The sequence below is a fragment of the Carettochelys insculpta genome, chromosome 5, assembly GCF_033958435.1.
Source record: "Carettochelys insculpta isolate YL-2023 chromosome 5, ASM3395843v1, whole genome shotgun sequence".
Lineage (NCBI taxonomy): Eukaryota > Metazoa > Chordata > Testudines > Carettochelyidae > Carettochelys > Carettochelys insculpta.
The window spans coordinates 26,059,585-26,077,636 of record NC_134141.1 but is presented as its reverse complement, the minus strand read 5'-3'; the positions used below and the strand labels follow the sequence as shown (position 1 = coordinate 26,077,636).

At 46.9% G+C, this 18,052-nt stretch overlaps 1 protein-coding gene across 1 annotated transcript in view; it reads left to right on the top strand.

Annotated features, from left to right (window-relative positions):
* The first annotated feature begins 958 nt into the window (after nucleotides 1–958).
* The window catches only part of PGM5 (phosphoglucomutase 5), a 105,777-nt gene continuing 88,683 nt past the window's right edge, over nucleotides 959–18,052 (top strand). The window contains exons 1-2 of the mRNA XM_074994812.1: nucleotides 959–1,426; nucleotides 16,738–16,900. Of these exons, the coding sequence (XP_074850913.1) occupies nucleotides 1,166–1,426; nucleotides 16,738–16,900 (424 nt within the window). The 5' untranslated portion in view covers nucleotides 959–1,165. The remainder of the gene's footprint in view (nucleotides 1,427–16,737; nucleotides 16,901–18,052) is intronic.

Genomic DNA, 18,052 nt, shown 5'->3' with positions numbered 1-18,052 from the left:
AAGGCAAAGCTGGGATGGGAAACATGGAGGCTACTGGTCCTATGTTCAGAGCAGGAGGCATTCAGCTCCTGACCTGAAAAATAACAGCTAGAGCTAGTTCTTCCTTAAAGTACTCCTCAGCAATGGAATTATTAGAACTGAAATCCATTACACTGCCCGTGAGTTTGATATCACGGAGCATTAAGGAATATCAGTGCAGTAGCCCTCTGAAACGCTGCCCTTTGTGAAAGTCTGCATGCAAGGACCAAGTGGTGGCAAAGACAAAGGCAGCACTCTACTTAATCTGAGCCAGGGCATGTGGCTTCTTTAGGCTTGGCAATCCATAGCCCTGGCACCTCCGCTTGCTGCATCCAGAAGCTTCTGGGCTAGAAAAACACTTATTGAGTGCTTATTTCATCCCAAAGTAAGCAGGGGGCACTGCCTTTCATTTCCTGCCACTGGTTAGAGTCTTGAATCTCCAATTGAATGGCTTCCACCAGTGAAATAGGGAGAATGTTTCCAAATCTTCCACATCCTGTGGGCCGAGATCCTGGAGTTTCAGCTCTGCGCTTGGTACAGATTCTAGGGGTGTTCCTGGACCTTCCACCCCGGCTACAGGTTCTAGGAATCCTTTTGGCTCTTTGACATCTTCCATTTGCAAACAGGGTGAATGTGGGGCTGCCTCTTCCCCCTCTGCCGCAGGCGCAGGCTCTGCAGCGCTCTTCCCCTGCTCAGAGGGCTGAGGGGAGGTGCCCTCCACATGGAAAGCCCTACGCTATCCCTATTCCTTGGGCGGCGGGGGGACTTCTTGGTGGCTGAGTGCCTGGGCTGCAGACTACCCCCAGTGAGGCATGTGGCGCTGCCTGTGGTGCGCACCCCCACGGGCCTTGGCGCACACCACCAAGCTCCTTCCTCACGCTGGCGGGAAAAGAGCGGGCAGCAGCGCGCCAGGCCGGTGTCTGGCCCCAGGGCGGGCCGGCTCTGCTGACAGCCCTTGATCCCCTGGAACACATGCGCGACGCTCAGCCCCTCCCCGCCCCCAGTTCCAGCGCCGGCCGCCAGGACAATTCCAGGCGGCCTCGCCAGGGTTATTTCGGGCTGGGACTAGCGGAGCGCGGGGCGGCTCCGGGCTGCGAGCGAGCGAGCAAGGAGAGCGGCCGGCGCGGAGCCCGGGGCGGCCGGAGCGATGGAGGGCAGCCCCATCCCCGTGCTCACCGTGCAGACCGCCCCCTTCGCGGACCAGAAGCCGACGGGCGGCGGGGGGCTGCGGCGGCCCACGGGGCTCTTCGAGAGCCAGCGCCACTACCTGCCCAACTTCGTGCAGAGCCTGCTCTCCTCCATCGACCTGCGCGACCGCCAGGGCTGCACCATGGTGGTGGGCAGCGACGGGCGCTACTTCAGCCGCGCCGCCACCGACATCGTCGTGCAGATGGCCGCGGCCAACGGGGTGAGCCCGCGCTGCGCCCCGGTCCTCGGCACCCTCGCCCTCTGCGCCCCCTGCCTTGGTGCCCGCCCGCGCTCCTCCAGCCCTCTACCCCCCTCTGCGCCCTTCACCCCCACACCCCCGCTGTCCTGCATCCCACCGTCCTCTGTGTCCCAATCCTTTGCCCCGTTCTCTGCACCCCTCCACCCCCTGCCCTCTGCACCCCTCCGCCCTTATTCATTGTCCCCTGGCCCTCTGGGTCTCTCCCACCCTCTGTGCCCCAGTCCATTGCCCCCCTGCTCTCAGCTCCTCAGGGGCCTCTGCATCACCTTTTCTGAGCCCTCACCCATTGCCCCCACTCGTGGATCCTCTGGGGTCTCTGAGCCGCCTCCTGTGCGCCCCCACCCTCAGCTCCGATAGTGCTGCTGCACTCCCACCCTTGGCTGCCTGGGGCCTCCACACACCCCTCTCTGTGTCCACATCCTGAGCTCTTGGGGGGTCTCCTCACTCTACCCTCTGGGCCCTCTGCACACCTGACCCATTGCCCATGGGGGGCCTCAGAGCCTCATTGCCCCTTTACTCACTGCTGCCCTGGGCCCTCTGCATGCCCCACATACACCCACTGCTTCCCTGTGCCCACTGACCTCCTTACCTTATGCACCCCTCTACCCACCCTGTGCTTCCCAGCCGCCCACTGAATCCTTGGGCCTCCGCTTCCCACGAGGCTCTCACCCACTGCAGCCCTGGACCCTTTGCTCCCCACCATCCGCCGAGTGAGTCCTCATGCCCTCTGCCCTGATCCTGCCATTGCCGGTCCTTGCCTTCTGCTCCCCCCAGCTTCTGCACACTCTCCGGTCCTCGCCTGTGTCCCCTCCTGTGCTCCTACACCTACCACAAACCCATGTCCTTGCTTTTTCCCATCACCCCACTAACTCCATCCCCATGCCCCCCATTTTCCCTTGTCGCCTACACACTATACTGCCTCTTGTCCTCCACTTACTGCAGTCCCATGGGCTGTCCCCTGGTACTCTCTGCGCCTCCTTGCTCCCTGCTCCCTGCACCTTTTGCCTCCCCATGTCCTCTAATGTCCACCAGCTAGTCCCCACCATCCACAATCCCCTGCTGCCTGTTCCTTCCTCTGCTTCCCACCCCTGCAGCTCTAGACCTTCCACTCCCACCCTGCAGACCCTAATGCCCACAATTCACTGCACCCTTGTGACGTTTGCGGGGGCTGGAACAATTCACACAGTGGGGGTGCTGAGAGCCATTGACCCAAACTTTAAGCCCTGTGTGTGGTGGTCATCTCTTCAAGCCGGGGGTGCAGCAGCACCCCCAGCGGCCCTAGATCCAGTGTGTATGGTGGCAGCATGTTGGATCACACACATACTGCACCATCCTCTCTCATCCCTCCACTTACTGTACCCTATTTTTTCTATGCCCACCCACAACAGCATTCCCTACCTGGGAACTTTTCACTGGCCTCCATATGCCCATCCACAGAGTGCTTCTTCACACCTTACAACTCCTTCTTCCATCAGTCTATGGCAGTCTCACTTACCTTTTCCCCTCCCTGTCTGCACTCATCCATGATTTCCTCCTCTCACTTTCCATCCTTCCCTCCCTACTCCACCTCTCCACATGCTGCTTCTGCCCTGCCAACCTTTGCACATCCACATTCTCCCTTTTCTGTACTGCTTTTCCTTCATTATCACCCCCCACACTATTCCCATCTTCTCACTGCTGCACCCATTGCATCAACACTTGCGTTCCCCTACACCGCCCTTTGCCCATGTGTGGGAGAAGGGTGACCACAAATACTACACCCACATAGCCATCTTTGTCGTACATCCATGCCATATTTCTCACCCCTCTTCCTCTTAAACCCACCTTTCTGCGCATTTGCGCCTGGATTTTTGTCTCAAAATAGAGTGAGGTGGTGCTCTTTTGACATCAAGGAGTTGGTGTTAATTTTAATTATTTATTACTTCAGTAACAGAAGCAGAGGTGTACCCAGACACCCCCTTATCAAAGCTGGTAATTTCCTTTGGTTTATGATAGATGGTCTGATGAGCATGTATTGCTTCCTCTGTCTCCAAAAATGTTATGTTTAGTTTTGAGGTGGATTTTAATATTTTATGTGCCGATGATCAAACAGGTAACTCTTCAAATGGCGAGGAAATCATTTAAGTTGTATTTTCGTCACTTCAGATCCAGAAGTTTGGATTAATTATTTACTTGTACTGTAGTACCACTTGGTTGTCCCACTTTAGGCCTCATTGTTCAAGGTGCTGGAATATATATGATGGGGAAAAAAGCAGTCAGAATTAGCGACGTCATGTAAGAAGGAGAAATGCTTTAAGACATGAGTGGTACTGAATAAATACTGAAAATGTAAAGGAGTGTTGCTTTTAATCTGACCTTTTAATATGCATATCTAATGTGTGAGCTGTATGCCCAATGCCATCTGATCTACCCTTTAGGATTTGCCCTTCGACTTCAGATTTTCTGATGTATTGCCGGGGTGAGCCTGAAAAACCACAGAAGCAGCGTTGACTGCTCTGGGCATGCCATGCTCTTTGACTCCTTTTAGAATGAGGTAGGCAGGGAAGCTGAGAAATGCTTTTTCACTTGATATAAGAGCAAGGGACCTTGTGGAATTACTAACAGTTTAGGAGGTGTACGTCTGCAGATGGGTTATACTTGGGTGGGATGGGTATTTCTGAAGAATTCACAAGTAAAGTAAGTTATTTTTCACAAGTATCACAGGAGTAGCAATGTTAGTCTGTACTCGCGAAAACGACAAGAACAACATGCATCTGACGAAGCGGGCCTTGGCGCACGAAAGCTTATGCCCCAATAAATCTGTTAGTCTATGAGGTTCCATAGGATATCTCGTGGTTTATATTTTTCACAGTGAGAGCGCTTCTGTGTTTTGATGTTGTGCTGTCTGTACCTCACCATAAAGATAATTCCTTCTCTATTCGTTTTAGCCCTAAATATATGTGGAAAAGACAAGACAATTATATACAGTAATCCCTCAAAGCACGCAAGGGTTGCATTCCATGCAACCCTCCTGTACCTTGAATTTCACATAGGTCAGGGTGGGCTTGGGGGTTGGGTTAGGGCCCTGGGAGGGGGTAAGGGGTTGCCCGTGGCAGCTGCTTCCCTGGCACTCTGGGTGGGGAACTCCTGCAGCATCCATTTCCCCAAGATTCCGGGGCTGGGATTGCCCACGGCCACCGCTTCTCCAGGGCTGGGGGTGGCAGGCACCGGCTCCCTGGGGCTTGGTGCAGCTGGGAGGAGCTGCCCCTCCTACCATAACTCCCTGTCCCTTATTTGGGACAGGGAGATATGGTCACCCTACTGGAGCCCCACTTGCAGGGAGGTGGGGTGAACCGGGGCTACAGGGGGAGGGGTTGAGCCATGGGGGGGGCCTTAATGAGGGGGTGCACTGGGGTGGGGTGGTTGAGTAGGGGGGTTTGGAGCCCCACGCAGGGTCAGAGCCCCACGCGTGAGCTGAAGCAGGAGCGCTGTGCATGTGGGGATGAGCTGGGACCGTGGGTGTTGAGCCTGGTTGAAGGGGTTGGGGTTTGGGCCTGGGCGTGCGGGGGGTTGGGGCATGGGGGCTGGTGGGGAGCCCTCGTCATGTGGCTGAAACCCCCCACTCAGGGAGGTGAACCAGGGTGTGCAGGGAGGGGTGAACTGGGGTTGTGGGAGGGTTGAGCTGGCAGGGGGTTTAACGGGTGTATTGGTCTGTCAAGCAGCACCACTCTGGGAAGCAGGGGGAGGGGTCTTAGCCTGCCGGGTTGCCTGCAGCTAAGGGAAGCTAGGCAGGCTGACAGCCCAGCAGCTTCAGGTTGTGTGAAACTCATGTTATTGCATAAAACGAGGGTTTACTGTATATTATTTTTGCTGTATCTGTCTGGGAAATGTTCTACAATGTCTCTCCCCCTACACTGTGCCAGCTCCTCCCCCAGCTAGCGTGGGACCCGGCCCAGCCCCCCATAGAGCTCCCCCACCCCTACACAAGTGCAGGGCCTGGCCCATACATTTAGGATGTGTATTACGAGAAGCTTCTGTCTAGAACTTTCTTCCAGCCCAACTTCCACTTGCAGGCGGGGTTACAACAGGGCCTCTAGTTTATGTTGACTAGTGCTGTGGCTGTCTGCGGTACATTCTGATTTGCTGTTAAAACTCTCAGGGAAATATAAGATGATCAGTTCTTCTGATCACCTACAAATGAGTACATATATTTATTCTGCAGATATCGGTTATGTAGCCATAGTTAATGTTGCCTTGAAATTTCCACTTAAGGCAGGATTAAAATCCATCTTTTTGTATTTTAAAGCTTGAATTGACTCTCCAAATTCATCACAATAACTCTTGGAGTGTTTAATTTGCCATCATTTGTAATTATTTACTAATTTTTGCAGAGAGAACCCTTTTTGAATTTTTAAACCTGCTTTTTCAATTCTTTGGGTTCTTTTAACTTTGAAAGTAAATGTTGTGAACATTTCAACATACACCCAGTAACTCATCTGTACAATACCTCTGATGTGACATTAACATTTAAGTTATTTTGGTGAAAACATACTTGAGAAATGAGATTAGCAATCATGAGCTGGTAGACATGAAAGATTTTGAAGCAGACATGAATTATGCATAAAGAGCTTCCTGGAGGAGGGCACAGAGCTATTGGCAGCAATGGATTTTGTGTTTGGGTGTGGGGAGGGGCTGTTAGAAAGTGTAGGGTGTGAGCAGAACTCTGATGCATGCGTGTAGCTTATTGGAGCAGGTAGGGTGATGTAGGCAGGCTGAATGAAACTACGGGTAGAAAAAGGCAACAGGGCAGCCCTGTTAGGGGTTACCCAGCAAGAGAGTCCTGGTGTTCTGAGCCAGGAGCAGGATGCTTTAGCAGGAGTTCTCCTCATGTGTAACTTAGCTGGCTACTACTGCCCTGGTACTCAAAGATCACCTACTTTTGATTGAAATCAGTGGATATTAGGAGCCTAAACACCTTTGTGGATCTCAGTCTAGCTCTGCAAACACTAGTGCAGGCCAGGTAGCACCTTCCATTTGGAGAAACCAGGGAGTGCAGAGGAGGTGGTGGCCATATGGCCAAGGAACTAGGAATATGGGCACCAGGAAGTAGAGGAGCTGGAGGATCAGGGACTGATGAGCCAGTAGCACTCCCCATAACTAGCAGAGAATGGCCTCAGTCCATCATCCTCTGGGTTATGGTCCCAGCATGCTTCTACTGCGCCACTCTGCTCTGCCAGGTAGCACCAGCTGTAAGTGTTCCTGTTGATGCCAGCATTCCTGCCCTATTTCTTTCCCATCCCCTCAGTCTGTCTGTCACATCCCCCCATTCCACCCTCCCTTTCCCATTCCCCTTTGAGCTGACAGGAAAGGCCAGTGGAGACCCATGGTTTACTGGGCTCTTAGAAGACATGTAGAGATAAACTACAGCTACAATAACAGCACAGAACACTGAGAGCTAGGACTGGTGGCTGTAAACAAACTTTATGGGACCTTGGGAAACTTGGCCACACCCATAAGTGGTTGTCTGCCTAGCTAAAATGATACTGGATTATGAATGATGCTGGATGAGAGAGTGCCAGACTAGAGAGGTACAACCTGCAGTGTGTAGTGAGCTGACCTGAGAAGTATCAAAAGAAGCTCAGGAAGCTTGGATGAAACTGTCTTCGGAGCTCTTTACCTAGGCTCTGAAGACACCAGCAACCACCTGACTAGAGTTCCAAAAGGGTGGTGGCAAAATTGTACAATTAAACTCAGTTTGCCTCCTCCATGGTGGAGATACATAGCCAGTGCATTGGTAAATCATGCCTCTGGTATGTTTTTTTTTTAAAAAAGCTTTATTTTTATCAGCTTTTTGTCATTCAGTGGCCTTGTGTGCCCCCTTGTTCTTATTTTGAGAGTCATCCAGCATAATATCTGTAGGTCCCCACTATATGGCAGCCACTCTGGCCTGGCTCCCTCAGCATTGTCACCAAGACAGAATCCAAAATGATCCGAGGTATGCACCCCAGAGTTGAGATGGATTAGCCAGGTGTGGCTAGCTGCTGGTTGTGCTCCTGCACTGCATGGGGAAGGCTCATCTGGTACGAGATAATAATCAATATCACACTCTGCAAAGATAGCTGGCTGATGGGCTGGACTGGGGGAAAGAAGACTCAACAGAGCCAGGATGCTGGGATTCAGCTATGAAAGCAAGAGCAGATACAGAGAATCCTATCTGGCTGTCTGCACCTGCCTCCTGTGGAAGAAGCAGTCTTTGCAGTGCTTTGCAGTAGGGGAACCACCTCAGGCATGACCTTCCTTTCCTGCTTAGCCCTGCAATGATTTTGCACTGGTGTCCTAAGGAAGGAACCAGGGTGAAAGCTTCCTCCTATTTCTATTGTGTTGGGATGTGATGGTTCAGTTGGCTAGACTCTCGGAGCAGCTGATGTTTGGCTGATTCCTGCTGCAGAGTACAGTAACTCTTTCACATCCAGCATTCTATCATCCAGAACTCTCACTTACCCAGTATTTTAACCATGAGTAAACTTTAGTTACATTTTCCATAAGTACAGTATAGTGAAGGTAAATAGCAATAAATATAGCAAATACAGTATAAGTTGACAGTGTACAATGCTCCTGTTATTGGTGAATAAAGTATTTTGCATACATTTTTGTTTTTCTTAATATCTAATCTTATTTTTCTTCAGTGTTATGCATTGCTCAGTATACCTCTTTGTTATCCAGAATGTTTGAATATCTGGCAACCTCCCAGTCCTGGGGCTGCCAGATATGATCTAAAGAGTTTACAGTATAAGGTAAAGGTTAAGTTTACAAATGGAGATCCCTGGGTCTCAATGGGCAGATAAGAACCCTACAGTGGATTCATGAACCCCTCCTGCTATTGTACTGTATAGCAGTGTTCCACTTTGTAATCCTCAAGTTCAGCAGTTTAACTTGCCTGCCTGCTGCCTTGGATGTTTTCCAATTGTCTTCTTTAAATACAACATTATTTGTATTTTCTATTATAGTCCCTGTAAGCCTTGCACCCTGATGCTCCCGTATAGATAATAAATGCTGTCTTTGCCCCTCACTGGAGCATGCCGCTCAGCCATACAAATACAGGGGGGCCATAGTATAGGATATGAAAGCAGAGATCCATCCACACTGTTCAGGCAATAATCTACTTGCTGTGTGTGTTTTTAAGCTTAATTGACTGAAGCATGTGAGAGATTACTGGGAGAATAAAAAAAAACATTAAGTGACTCCATGTTAAGCTACTGTATTGTCTGAAAATGCACAGCTGCATGTGGCAGCCATGCTTAAAAGTAATCTGACAAAATATTTGTTAGGGTAGCCAACTCTTTTAGCCTTAACAGTTTGCTAGAAGTTTGGTCGTTTTCCTGCTGCAGATGCTAGTAAATAAAAAACAACAGAAACTAATATGGAATACAGTACAGAGTACAGTAGTATAAAGAACATTAAATGATTGTACCCTTGTAGCAGTTGAAATCTTTGAGTGCCTGAGGTACATTTTTCATGCCATAGCAGTATCAAGTGATGTGAGGGGTGTATTATCAGCGCTTTAATTAGAAATGGGTACATGGGCACCAGTTGACTTTCCCAACCCAGATTATTAAATGTCAGGTCAGTAAATCTGAGTCCATTATTCAAAGTGAACTAAATGTCAGTTTAATGTTTGCTTCTGACCCAAAACATGCAGAATCTGTGACATGTTAGGACGTGAGTGTGTGTGCCTGAAATAACTAGGTGAACAACTCCATCAGGATGACTAATATGTTGAGTTCTGTGTGGCCTCCAGGCCTTCACAAAGGGGTGCTTCAGAGCATCAAACAAAGATCAAAGAGATGAGTTCTTTGCAGTGGGGATCATTACTGATATAAAGCACACATATTTTAGTTATCAGAATTTATATAATGACACTCAACATGGTTGGTCTAAAAATGAGATCCCTGTATTCCAGGGTGCTGGAACAATTTATACAATGGGGATGCTAGAGCCATTGAATCAAATCGTAAATCCTGTGTATGACCGAACCCACTTCAAGCCAGGGGGTGAGGCACCCTTAATTCCAGCACCTACGCATCTATTACTTCTGGAGGGCAAAGAATTCACTCCAATTAATGTTAGTAACAGGAATTAAAGTATCCACTTCAATGGGGGGGAAAGAACCTGCGATGCCAATTGAACAGAAATGGTAAAGCAGTGAAAAGATCACCCTATATTGTGCATTCTGAATCATGCTGAATATGTTTCCTTTGTTTAATATTAAAGTAATATAGTATTTTACATACGCGTGTCAAAACACAAAACCTCTTTATGACAGAGAACTTGGATGTATGTGTTTCTGTAACGGGTCCTGATCTGCAGTAGATGTACACTCGTCCTTAAGCAGTGCCGTAGATTCAGCCTTTTTCTCTTGCATTTTGTGAAGTATAATTCCTGTCAACTCCCTTTGGCTTGTGTATCTGTGACCCTTTAAAAGCTGGCACGCATCTCTGACAGCTGTAGTTGGAAGATTGAGTCATTGCCATAGATGGCAGCCTTTACATGCTTCATTATTTTTAAAAAAGGAAGGGGGGGCCAAATGTAAAACATGCATTTTTAATATGGGTTTTCCACATGCCTCAGTGTTCCTTAAAGACATATTCAGGTATAAAGAGTTGGAGAGATGAGCAGAAAGTTTGTTGCAATCTGTCAAGCAATTCTGTGTGTTTCTCAAATCCCTCAGTGTTGTTTGGTAGTTGGGGTTAAGTGACAACACCAATATAAGGATCTTGAGGGAACTGGCATACTTTCGCAGAGCAGCCTCCTTGACAGAAAAGAAGCCATAAAAGGACAGCATCTAATTCAGAACAACTCAGAATATTTCTCTGTTTCTTGTTATAATGTGTGGCAGGGTACTGGAGAGGAATAAATTAATAGGTGATGTAGCAGTAAAAATGACGGCCTTTCCTCTCACTGTCGTGGGGGAAAAGTTGGTCTGAAAGGCTTATTTGGGATTCTGGTGGCTTCCAACTGTCTCATGGCAGATAAAGTTTTTTAACCCAGACCTTTCCCTGGGAAAAAATTGTCAAAAATCAGGCCACCATAAGTGCAAGCTATTTTCCAGGGCAATATGGCTTCCTTGTTTTGTCCTAGAAGAATTGTATTTCAGCAGTTATGCCTGTGGAAAGTGAAAAAAAAAAATTGGAAAGCAGTTTGAATTCCCCAACAGTTGAATGAAGGAAACATTAATATAGAATCTTTCATTTAAGGATGTCCAAGTGCCTTAAAATGTTTGAAAAGCACAATATGGTCATAAAGCAGCTTTTGTCAGTTAATGAAACATCCGTTTTGTTTCACATTCGGCAAACTAAAATGTGAACACTCGCATTCAGCGTAGAACAAATGCACTTTTAGTACTGCCCCCTATAGTTTGTTAATCAGCAATTAAATGCCAGCATTTCAAAGGTTGGCACATGGAAGAAGACTGCTTTATTCTGCCATCTGACAGAGGTTACAGTGGAATCCTGCAGAGATTCAGAGGCTGATAGTCTAGAATCCCACAAAAACAAATAGATTTGTGCTAGTCCCTCAATATGCACAAATGACACACACTGTAAGTTTTAGGAATGAATGAAAATGAGCTCTCCTGCTTTCTTGCTGATAGCACAAATGACTAGCTTTGTGCGTAGAGCTTGCACTAAGTACCTCAGTTGTGAAGGCTGATTTTCATTATTCAGCTTTAGGATCATGTATGGAAGGACTGATCTCATGAGGCTGACACAATGTTCAAGACATCTGTGAAGCAGATACAAAATTCAGTGTCAAATATTCATATTTAATGTATATGTATGTATCCAGTATGGCTGGTTTTCTGTGAAAAAACTGTTTTTCAGCAGAAGACTGGGATTTTAAATGAATGAACATCTTCACTGACAGTGTCTGCTTTCTATGGAAACTGTTGACTTTGCACAGGAAACAATGACACCTCCAAAACGTGTGGTTTTGCTTTGTTTTGTTTGCTTGGTGACAGAAGCTTTTGTTTGTTCTTCATCAGTATTTTCTGTGGGAATTTTGTCTCCAGCCAGTTCTAGTAGGGTATAATAAAATACTCCGTGAAGACTTTCTGTAATTAATAATTACAACTTTGAAATCTATTTTTCTTCCCCTGCTTCTCTCACCCAGAGAGAAAAGAAGCCATAAAAGGATAGACTCTAATTAAAAACAACTCTATTTCCTCATATAATTAGTTGCACAATACTGGGTAGAATAAAGCAGTAGGGTGCATGTTTGCCTTACCTCTTGCAATCCTGGGTGTAAAACTGGTCTGAAATGCTTATCATCAGCCCAAAATTGTGGAAGGGAATGCAAGTTTAATATCCAAATCAAATCTTAAGATAGAAGGATCACTTAATCTAATGATATGATCTGAACAGTTTAAAAGCACAAAGCTACGGTGTGTGATAAAGAAGTTTAGAACCATATATGTGCACTTGTAAGGATTGAACAAAAAGTATCTTGTGCTCAGTTTAGCTGTAAAACATTCCAATTTACATAATCTGTTTTTGCTAAAATAATCCATAGATGCACACACTAGGCAAGTGACTTTCTAACTAAGCCTTATCAAAGTACAGCTGCACAGATTTGTATAGAGTTAAAAGGTTCCAGTCTGTTGAACTGTTTCCAAATGAATGGAGAGTCAGGGTTTTTCCACCTTCTACAAATAACTGACCTAGCATTCAGTAGCAAAAGTTGAATTAGCATCCAATTATCTCTGTCACATTCCACAGAGAGTTCAAATACTCCGAGATACACAGTTCCAGAGTGCTTGGCATTGAAAATCTGGGGAGCTTTTTCCCACTCTGGTACATAACCAAGGAGCTCTGTTTGAAATAATTTCAGGCAGGACCAGAATACAGGAAGCTAGGTTCCCTGGGGAATGCAGTGTGTTTGACTTCTGTAAGAACTGATACCATGAATTAAAATTCCCTATTGCAGCTCTAACCATTTCTGTTGAAATAGAATGAAGAAGTGATGGTCCCACATCACTGATTCGAAAAGGTGTGACAGCTTAATTTCTCATAGAATCGGGAGCTTTCATTGAAGAGGCAAGATAGAGAAGTTGCTTTGTACCTTGCCTTCTAACCGTATGAGGCTCCTTACCTAAAATCAGGGCTTGTTCAGAAGGCAAAGCTTCATTAGTACTAGCAACCTTTATAGTGTTCTGGGCTAGTCTCTCAAATGTTCTATGGTGAAATTCCAGCTCCAGGATTTCAACCCTAGGCTTATGCCCATCCCTTCTGGCTACGTCTCTTTTCTTTGTTAAATTTCATTTCTCTGAGTAGATTTTCTACTGCTTTCTCCATTAGAACTTCCTGTGGAAGAGTAGACTTCCTTCTGGCTTGCCCCCTTGTGGCTGAGTTTGGTTTAGCAGCCTGTGCTTTCTAGTGCCCCACCAACCATCACTGCAGACCTGTGGCAGTCTCTCATCTTGGGACTTGGCCGTGTGGCCAGGTCACGGGTAAGTCTGCGTCATCCAGGGTAATGGAAAATTAAACAAACTAAAGTCCACAAATAATTCTTAGACTTTATCAGGTGACTCTGGAACCAGTTGTTACATCCTCTTCTCCAAGCTTAGAACTGTCTTTGTCCCCTTATGTTAGGTAGCTTCACACCACTTTGTCAGTGGCTGGAGACAGCCCAAGCCCAGGTGTTAGTCAAAGGAGTCTAGGACAAACAGCCAAGTCTGCTTTATCGAGCCTCTTGGAGTGGTTTCCCTGGACACCTTCCTGCCATTAACTCTTCTTTCGGCCTGTTCTTCAGCTCTTTCCTGGGCTCTTTGTAACAAGCCACCCTTCCCAGGACTTCTCCCCAGAGGTTCAGTCCCTACCCTTGCTTCAGGGTCACCCATAGGAGCTTGCTCCAAACCTGTATCTTTTCCCCCTCCTCTGCGGGCTTCCACCTCACCTACAGACCGCCCACAACTCTCTCCACTTTCTACTCCCTTGCTTCCCAGGTAGTTACTTCTGCAAATGCTTTTGTTTCTCAGTGCAGGCTCTCAAACTTCAATCCCAAATGCCCCTTATGTTTTACTGTCACTGGGCTTTGTTGCCTCTGATGAGGTTACTCATACTCATCATGGTCACTTGGGCCCCCCAACCAAGTGCAAAAAGCCCTTTTGAGAACCCAGGAAGACACGTGGGCTGTCTCCTTTTGGGGTTGCCTCAAGCTCTTAACCTTCTTTCAGGAGAGAGCTTGAAAACAAACTGCAATTCCTTAATACCTGATCTTTCAGTCACAGGCATGTGCACACAGAACATCCTGCCTTCCAGGACACAGGAGTCAGATCATAGTCTTAGCAAAGTGATATTATTAACAAAACAAAGAAGACATATGTGGTAAGTACACTTCATTGCTAGGTGCTACAAAACAACTGAAAAGGGTAGATTAAAGCATAGAGAATTTTCCCTGCAATTCAGTTTAAAAATTATACTGTACCAGTGGAGGGTACATAAATCAGCCTGAGAAGGTCCACAAAGCAAATCCAAAATGGAAAAAAAGAACCAAACAAATGTTGATCATGTCTGATTAAACATCCCCTTTCTGCTCACATCTGTTGTTCTAAGACTCCTCTCTAGGCATGGATGTGACTAAAATAATCCATACCTGGTTCCTGACTTAATCCATCTGTCCTGGTTTACCTTTGCTCACACAAAAGACTGCAGCAGGCAGTCACTGCTTCAATTCAAAGATCTGGCCATCAGAGTCTTTCAAGGCAGGGGGCTGGCAATATGGGCGTGGGTAGGAGTCCAGGCAGGACATTAGGGATAGGGGGGACAAGGCAGGAGGCTGAGAGCATGGGAGCATGAATGTTGGAGGGTGAGGAGGGACTCAGGGTGGGGTGGGGGCCTTATCAGGTAGGAACATTTCTCTCTCTCCACTTTCCTCCAGCCTGGGGAGAGAGGAAAGGGTTGGGGCAGGGAGGTTAGTTATCCAGTCTGGTGACAAGCAAGAGGGCAGAGCACTGGCTCTGCTGTCCGCTGTCTTGGTTGTGTGGCTTCCTCCAGTGGCCACTCTCAGTATCATGTCTCTCTTCTCACTCTGCCCCCTCCCTTTCCATATTATGGAAGATAGTCCCATTCCTGGCAGTTCCCATTTCCTGATGCAACCAAACCCTAACGTTGTGCTAAGTTAAGGTCAGAGGAAGCTGCATACCAAATTTGGCCGTTCTCGCTCTGACGGTTTAGGAGGAGTTCTTGAATAAACAGTCTCAGAGACAGATGGACTCACAGACAGACACATTGTAAAGTCTAAAACTGTAGTGTCTGTCTCAGGGAAGAAAATCAGGTTTTTGAAATTGTAACGTTGAGGGGGATTTGTACTTCATACTAACTGCCTTGAGTGTAGGTTTAATAACTGACCCCTGAAAAGTTTCTGTAATTTACTAATGAATAGGAACTTCCTGTGTTCAAATATACACTCATCCCTCATTAAAGGAGTACTTCATTTACGAGTACTCACTTAAACGAGGGACACATTTACCTACCTTAGTTCACTCTACGAGTGAACTCCCCCAGCTCATACGAGCCTTACCCTCCTCCCCACGGCTCCAACCCACTAGTCTGAGCCCCCCCGCAGCCCCAACCTGCTGCATCCTGACCCACTGCTGGTCCTGCAGCTTGACTCCCCACTGCTGCCTGCCCTCCCCGTGGCTCCGCAGCCCCAAACCACAGTAGCCTGATGCCCCTGCCGGCCCCGCAGCCAGACCCCGCTGCCGCCTGTAACCCCCATGGCCCCACAGCCAGATCCCCCCACTGCTTGTACCCCTGCAGCTGCCAGACCGCCCCCCCTTCAGGCAGACCCCCCTGCTGCCTGTAACCCCTGCGGCCAGACTCCCTGGTAGCCCCACAGCTTGCCACCCCTGCCACCTGTATCCCCTGTGGCCTGACCCCCACCCCCTCTGCCTGTAACCCCTCAGACCCACGACCAGACCTCCCCCTGCGCCTTTAACCCCCGTGGCCTGACCGCTGCCAGCCCTGTGGCCCCAAACTGTGGGAGCCAGACCCCCCTGGCCACCTGACCGTCGTAGCTTGACCCCCTCGCCGGCCCCAAACCACAGCAGCCTGAAGCCCCCCTCCAACCTGCCACCAGATTTTAACCCTTCTTCCATCACACAGCCCCAAACTACCCCCCCAGGCTTTAACCCACCCCAACCCAAGGTGCACTCACCTTTCAAAAGCAGCGCCACCTGCTGCCACTCCTTCCCCAAGTTGGGAGCCCTAGGAACTAATCAGAGACTTTTACGTGTAATTTAATAGGAATTTAGTGTCCTTCTTACGAGTTTCTGCCCACAAGCAGAAACTGTAGACTTTACAATTGTACTCGTAAAGCGAGGGATGAGTGTAGACTGGGGTTTTCACTCTTTTCAAGAAAGACTAGCTAAAGAGTGTCTCTGTAGGCTAAATGCAGGTCACCGTTATCTTAGATAGATAGATAGAGAGGTATGACTCACAGAGACAATGGGTCCTAGCGTGCAGTGATCTCTTTTACCCAGCTAAAAGACCACTCTATGAAAGGCAGTGACTTGGTGCAACTGGATCCACACAGTTGATGTTTGTGCTTGTGTGAAGCCCCATTGATTTTCTGTGGGGCTCGGTGTAGGTGCCTAGTTTTGCCTTTGTGGATCCAATAGCAGGACTGGGGCCTAAATATTCTTCTTCTTCTTGGCAAATGGCCTGTTTGATGCTCCAAAGTTTGGGTGCTTCTGCTGTACTGTCTATTTAAGACCATATCCTGCTCCTTGACTTCAGAGGAATTACGCCAGCTTCCCAGCTGTGTAACTGAAAGCAGAATTTGATTAACAGTTTCTAAAAAGCCTAATTGTGTATGTTTAATTGTCAGTATATTATCTAAATTTATGAAATGGCTGGTGTGAAAATGCTTTACAATTGTGTAAATTAATTAAACATTTCAGCAAACTGCACATTAAAGTTGATGAATTTTTACTGAGGATTACATTTGATTTTTTTATTTTTTAAGGTTAATGCCAAATTCAGTCATAGCAATTTGCCATATCTTTATAACAAATAGCTAGTTTAATCAGCTATGACTGCTTCACACTGTCATCAGCTAATAGATGAATTCCCAGGATTCTTAGTTATACAGTAGTTGTTCTAGATCTAGCTTAAATATTCACATTATAGGTCATGGAATTCCAGCCATGTTGGGAATTGAGGCAAGTTGGTATCCTTCAGCAATGAAATGCCAGCATCAGTCAAATATAATTAGCCTTCTTTTTCTGGTTCATTTAGATTGGAAGATTGGTTATTGGCCAGAATGGCATCTTATCCACACCTGCTGTTTCATGTATTATCCGAAAGATCAAAGCAGCTGGCGGAATTATTCTAACAGCTAGTCACAGTCCTGGAGGACCTGGGGGAGAATTTGGAGTCAAGTTTAATGTTTCCAATGGAGGTAGGTGTTTTTATAATGCATGACATCACTGTATCTCAGAAAAGTAGAAATAGGTTGATAAAGATAACTATTTGTTTTCCTGTTACATGGATGCTATATAGTTTTCAGTATTAAGAAAGCTTATGTTTATCTTCTAGTATGGAATAATCTAACATACCTGAACCTGCTTACTACTGAGGTCCATTCCCTCTGAAGTGAATAGCTCTTTTATGTAGAGAAAGGCTGAAGGATTTGTCATCCTGTGATTTAGACTGTATTTAGTCTGTCAGTGGATGTGAGATAAGGTGTACCAGGCCTACTATTCATCTTGCTGGTGGAACTGGCACCTTGGCGCTCCTGCTGCTCAGAAAACCCATTTAGTCTTGGCTACTAATAAGACTTGGTCCTAGAAGGGCTGGGAGGAGGACACAACGAATCAGAATCCCCCAGGTGAATTAAGGAGGCATTATTAAAGGGGAAGTTCTGGGGGAAGCTGGAGCAGGGGAGGAAAGTCTCAGTCCTAATCCAAAACCTCAGCTTTGGGCCTTGGCCAGGGACTAACCATCAGGCTGCACCTTCACTTAAATGGTGGAACAGACTTGTTGCTTTATTTGGCAATTTAAAGAGCCAGTGATCAATTCTTTGAGTTTAATTTCTTATTCCAAGACTAGTGAAAACTTGTAGCATGAGACACCTTGCTGCAGGCAATCTGTCACCCAATGTATGGAACATTGTGGAGTTCTGTTCTACTCCTATTTCCATCATACAGATTTTGGCATTTGCTATGTGTTAGGGAGTTTCAAAAACACTCAAGGGACTGTGCCCTGACCTTTCTATGTAGGAATAAATTATGTTAGTATAAGCACTTCTCAACCTGTATAACTTCACCCATGGAAGGGTGTTAAAATGTTTTAAATAAACTGGAACAGTTGAAGTACAATGTCTGTGTAGACAAGAGGTAAGACTTTAGCTACTACTGTCAGTATAGTTCCTTATTTTCTTAAGCATGAAAACTCATGTGTAATGATCATATTATTAGTTCGTTTTGTGCTTCCACAGTACATGATAATAATGATTAATAATACTTCATACTTCGTAGTGATTTCGCATCTGAAAATCACAGGTCCTTTGCAAAAAAGAAGGTCCTTATTAGAACTGGGCAACATTTTTGAA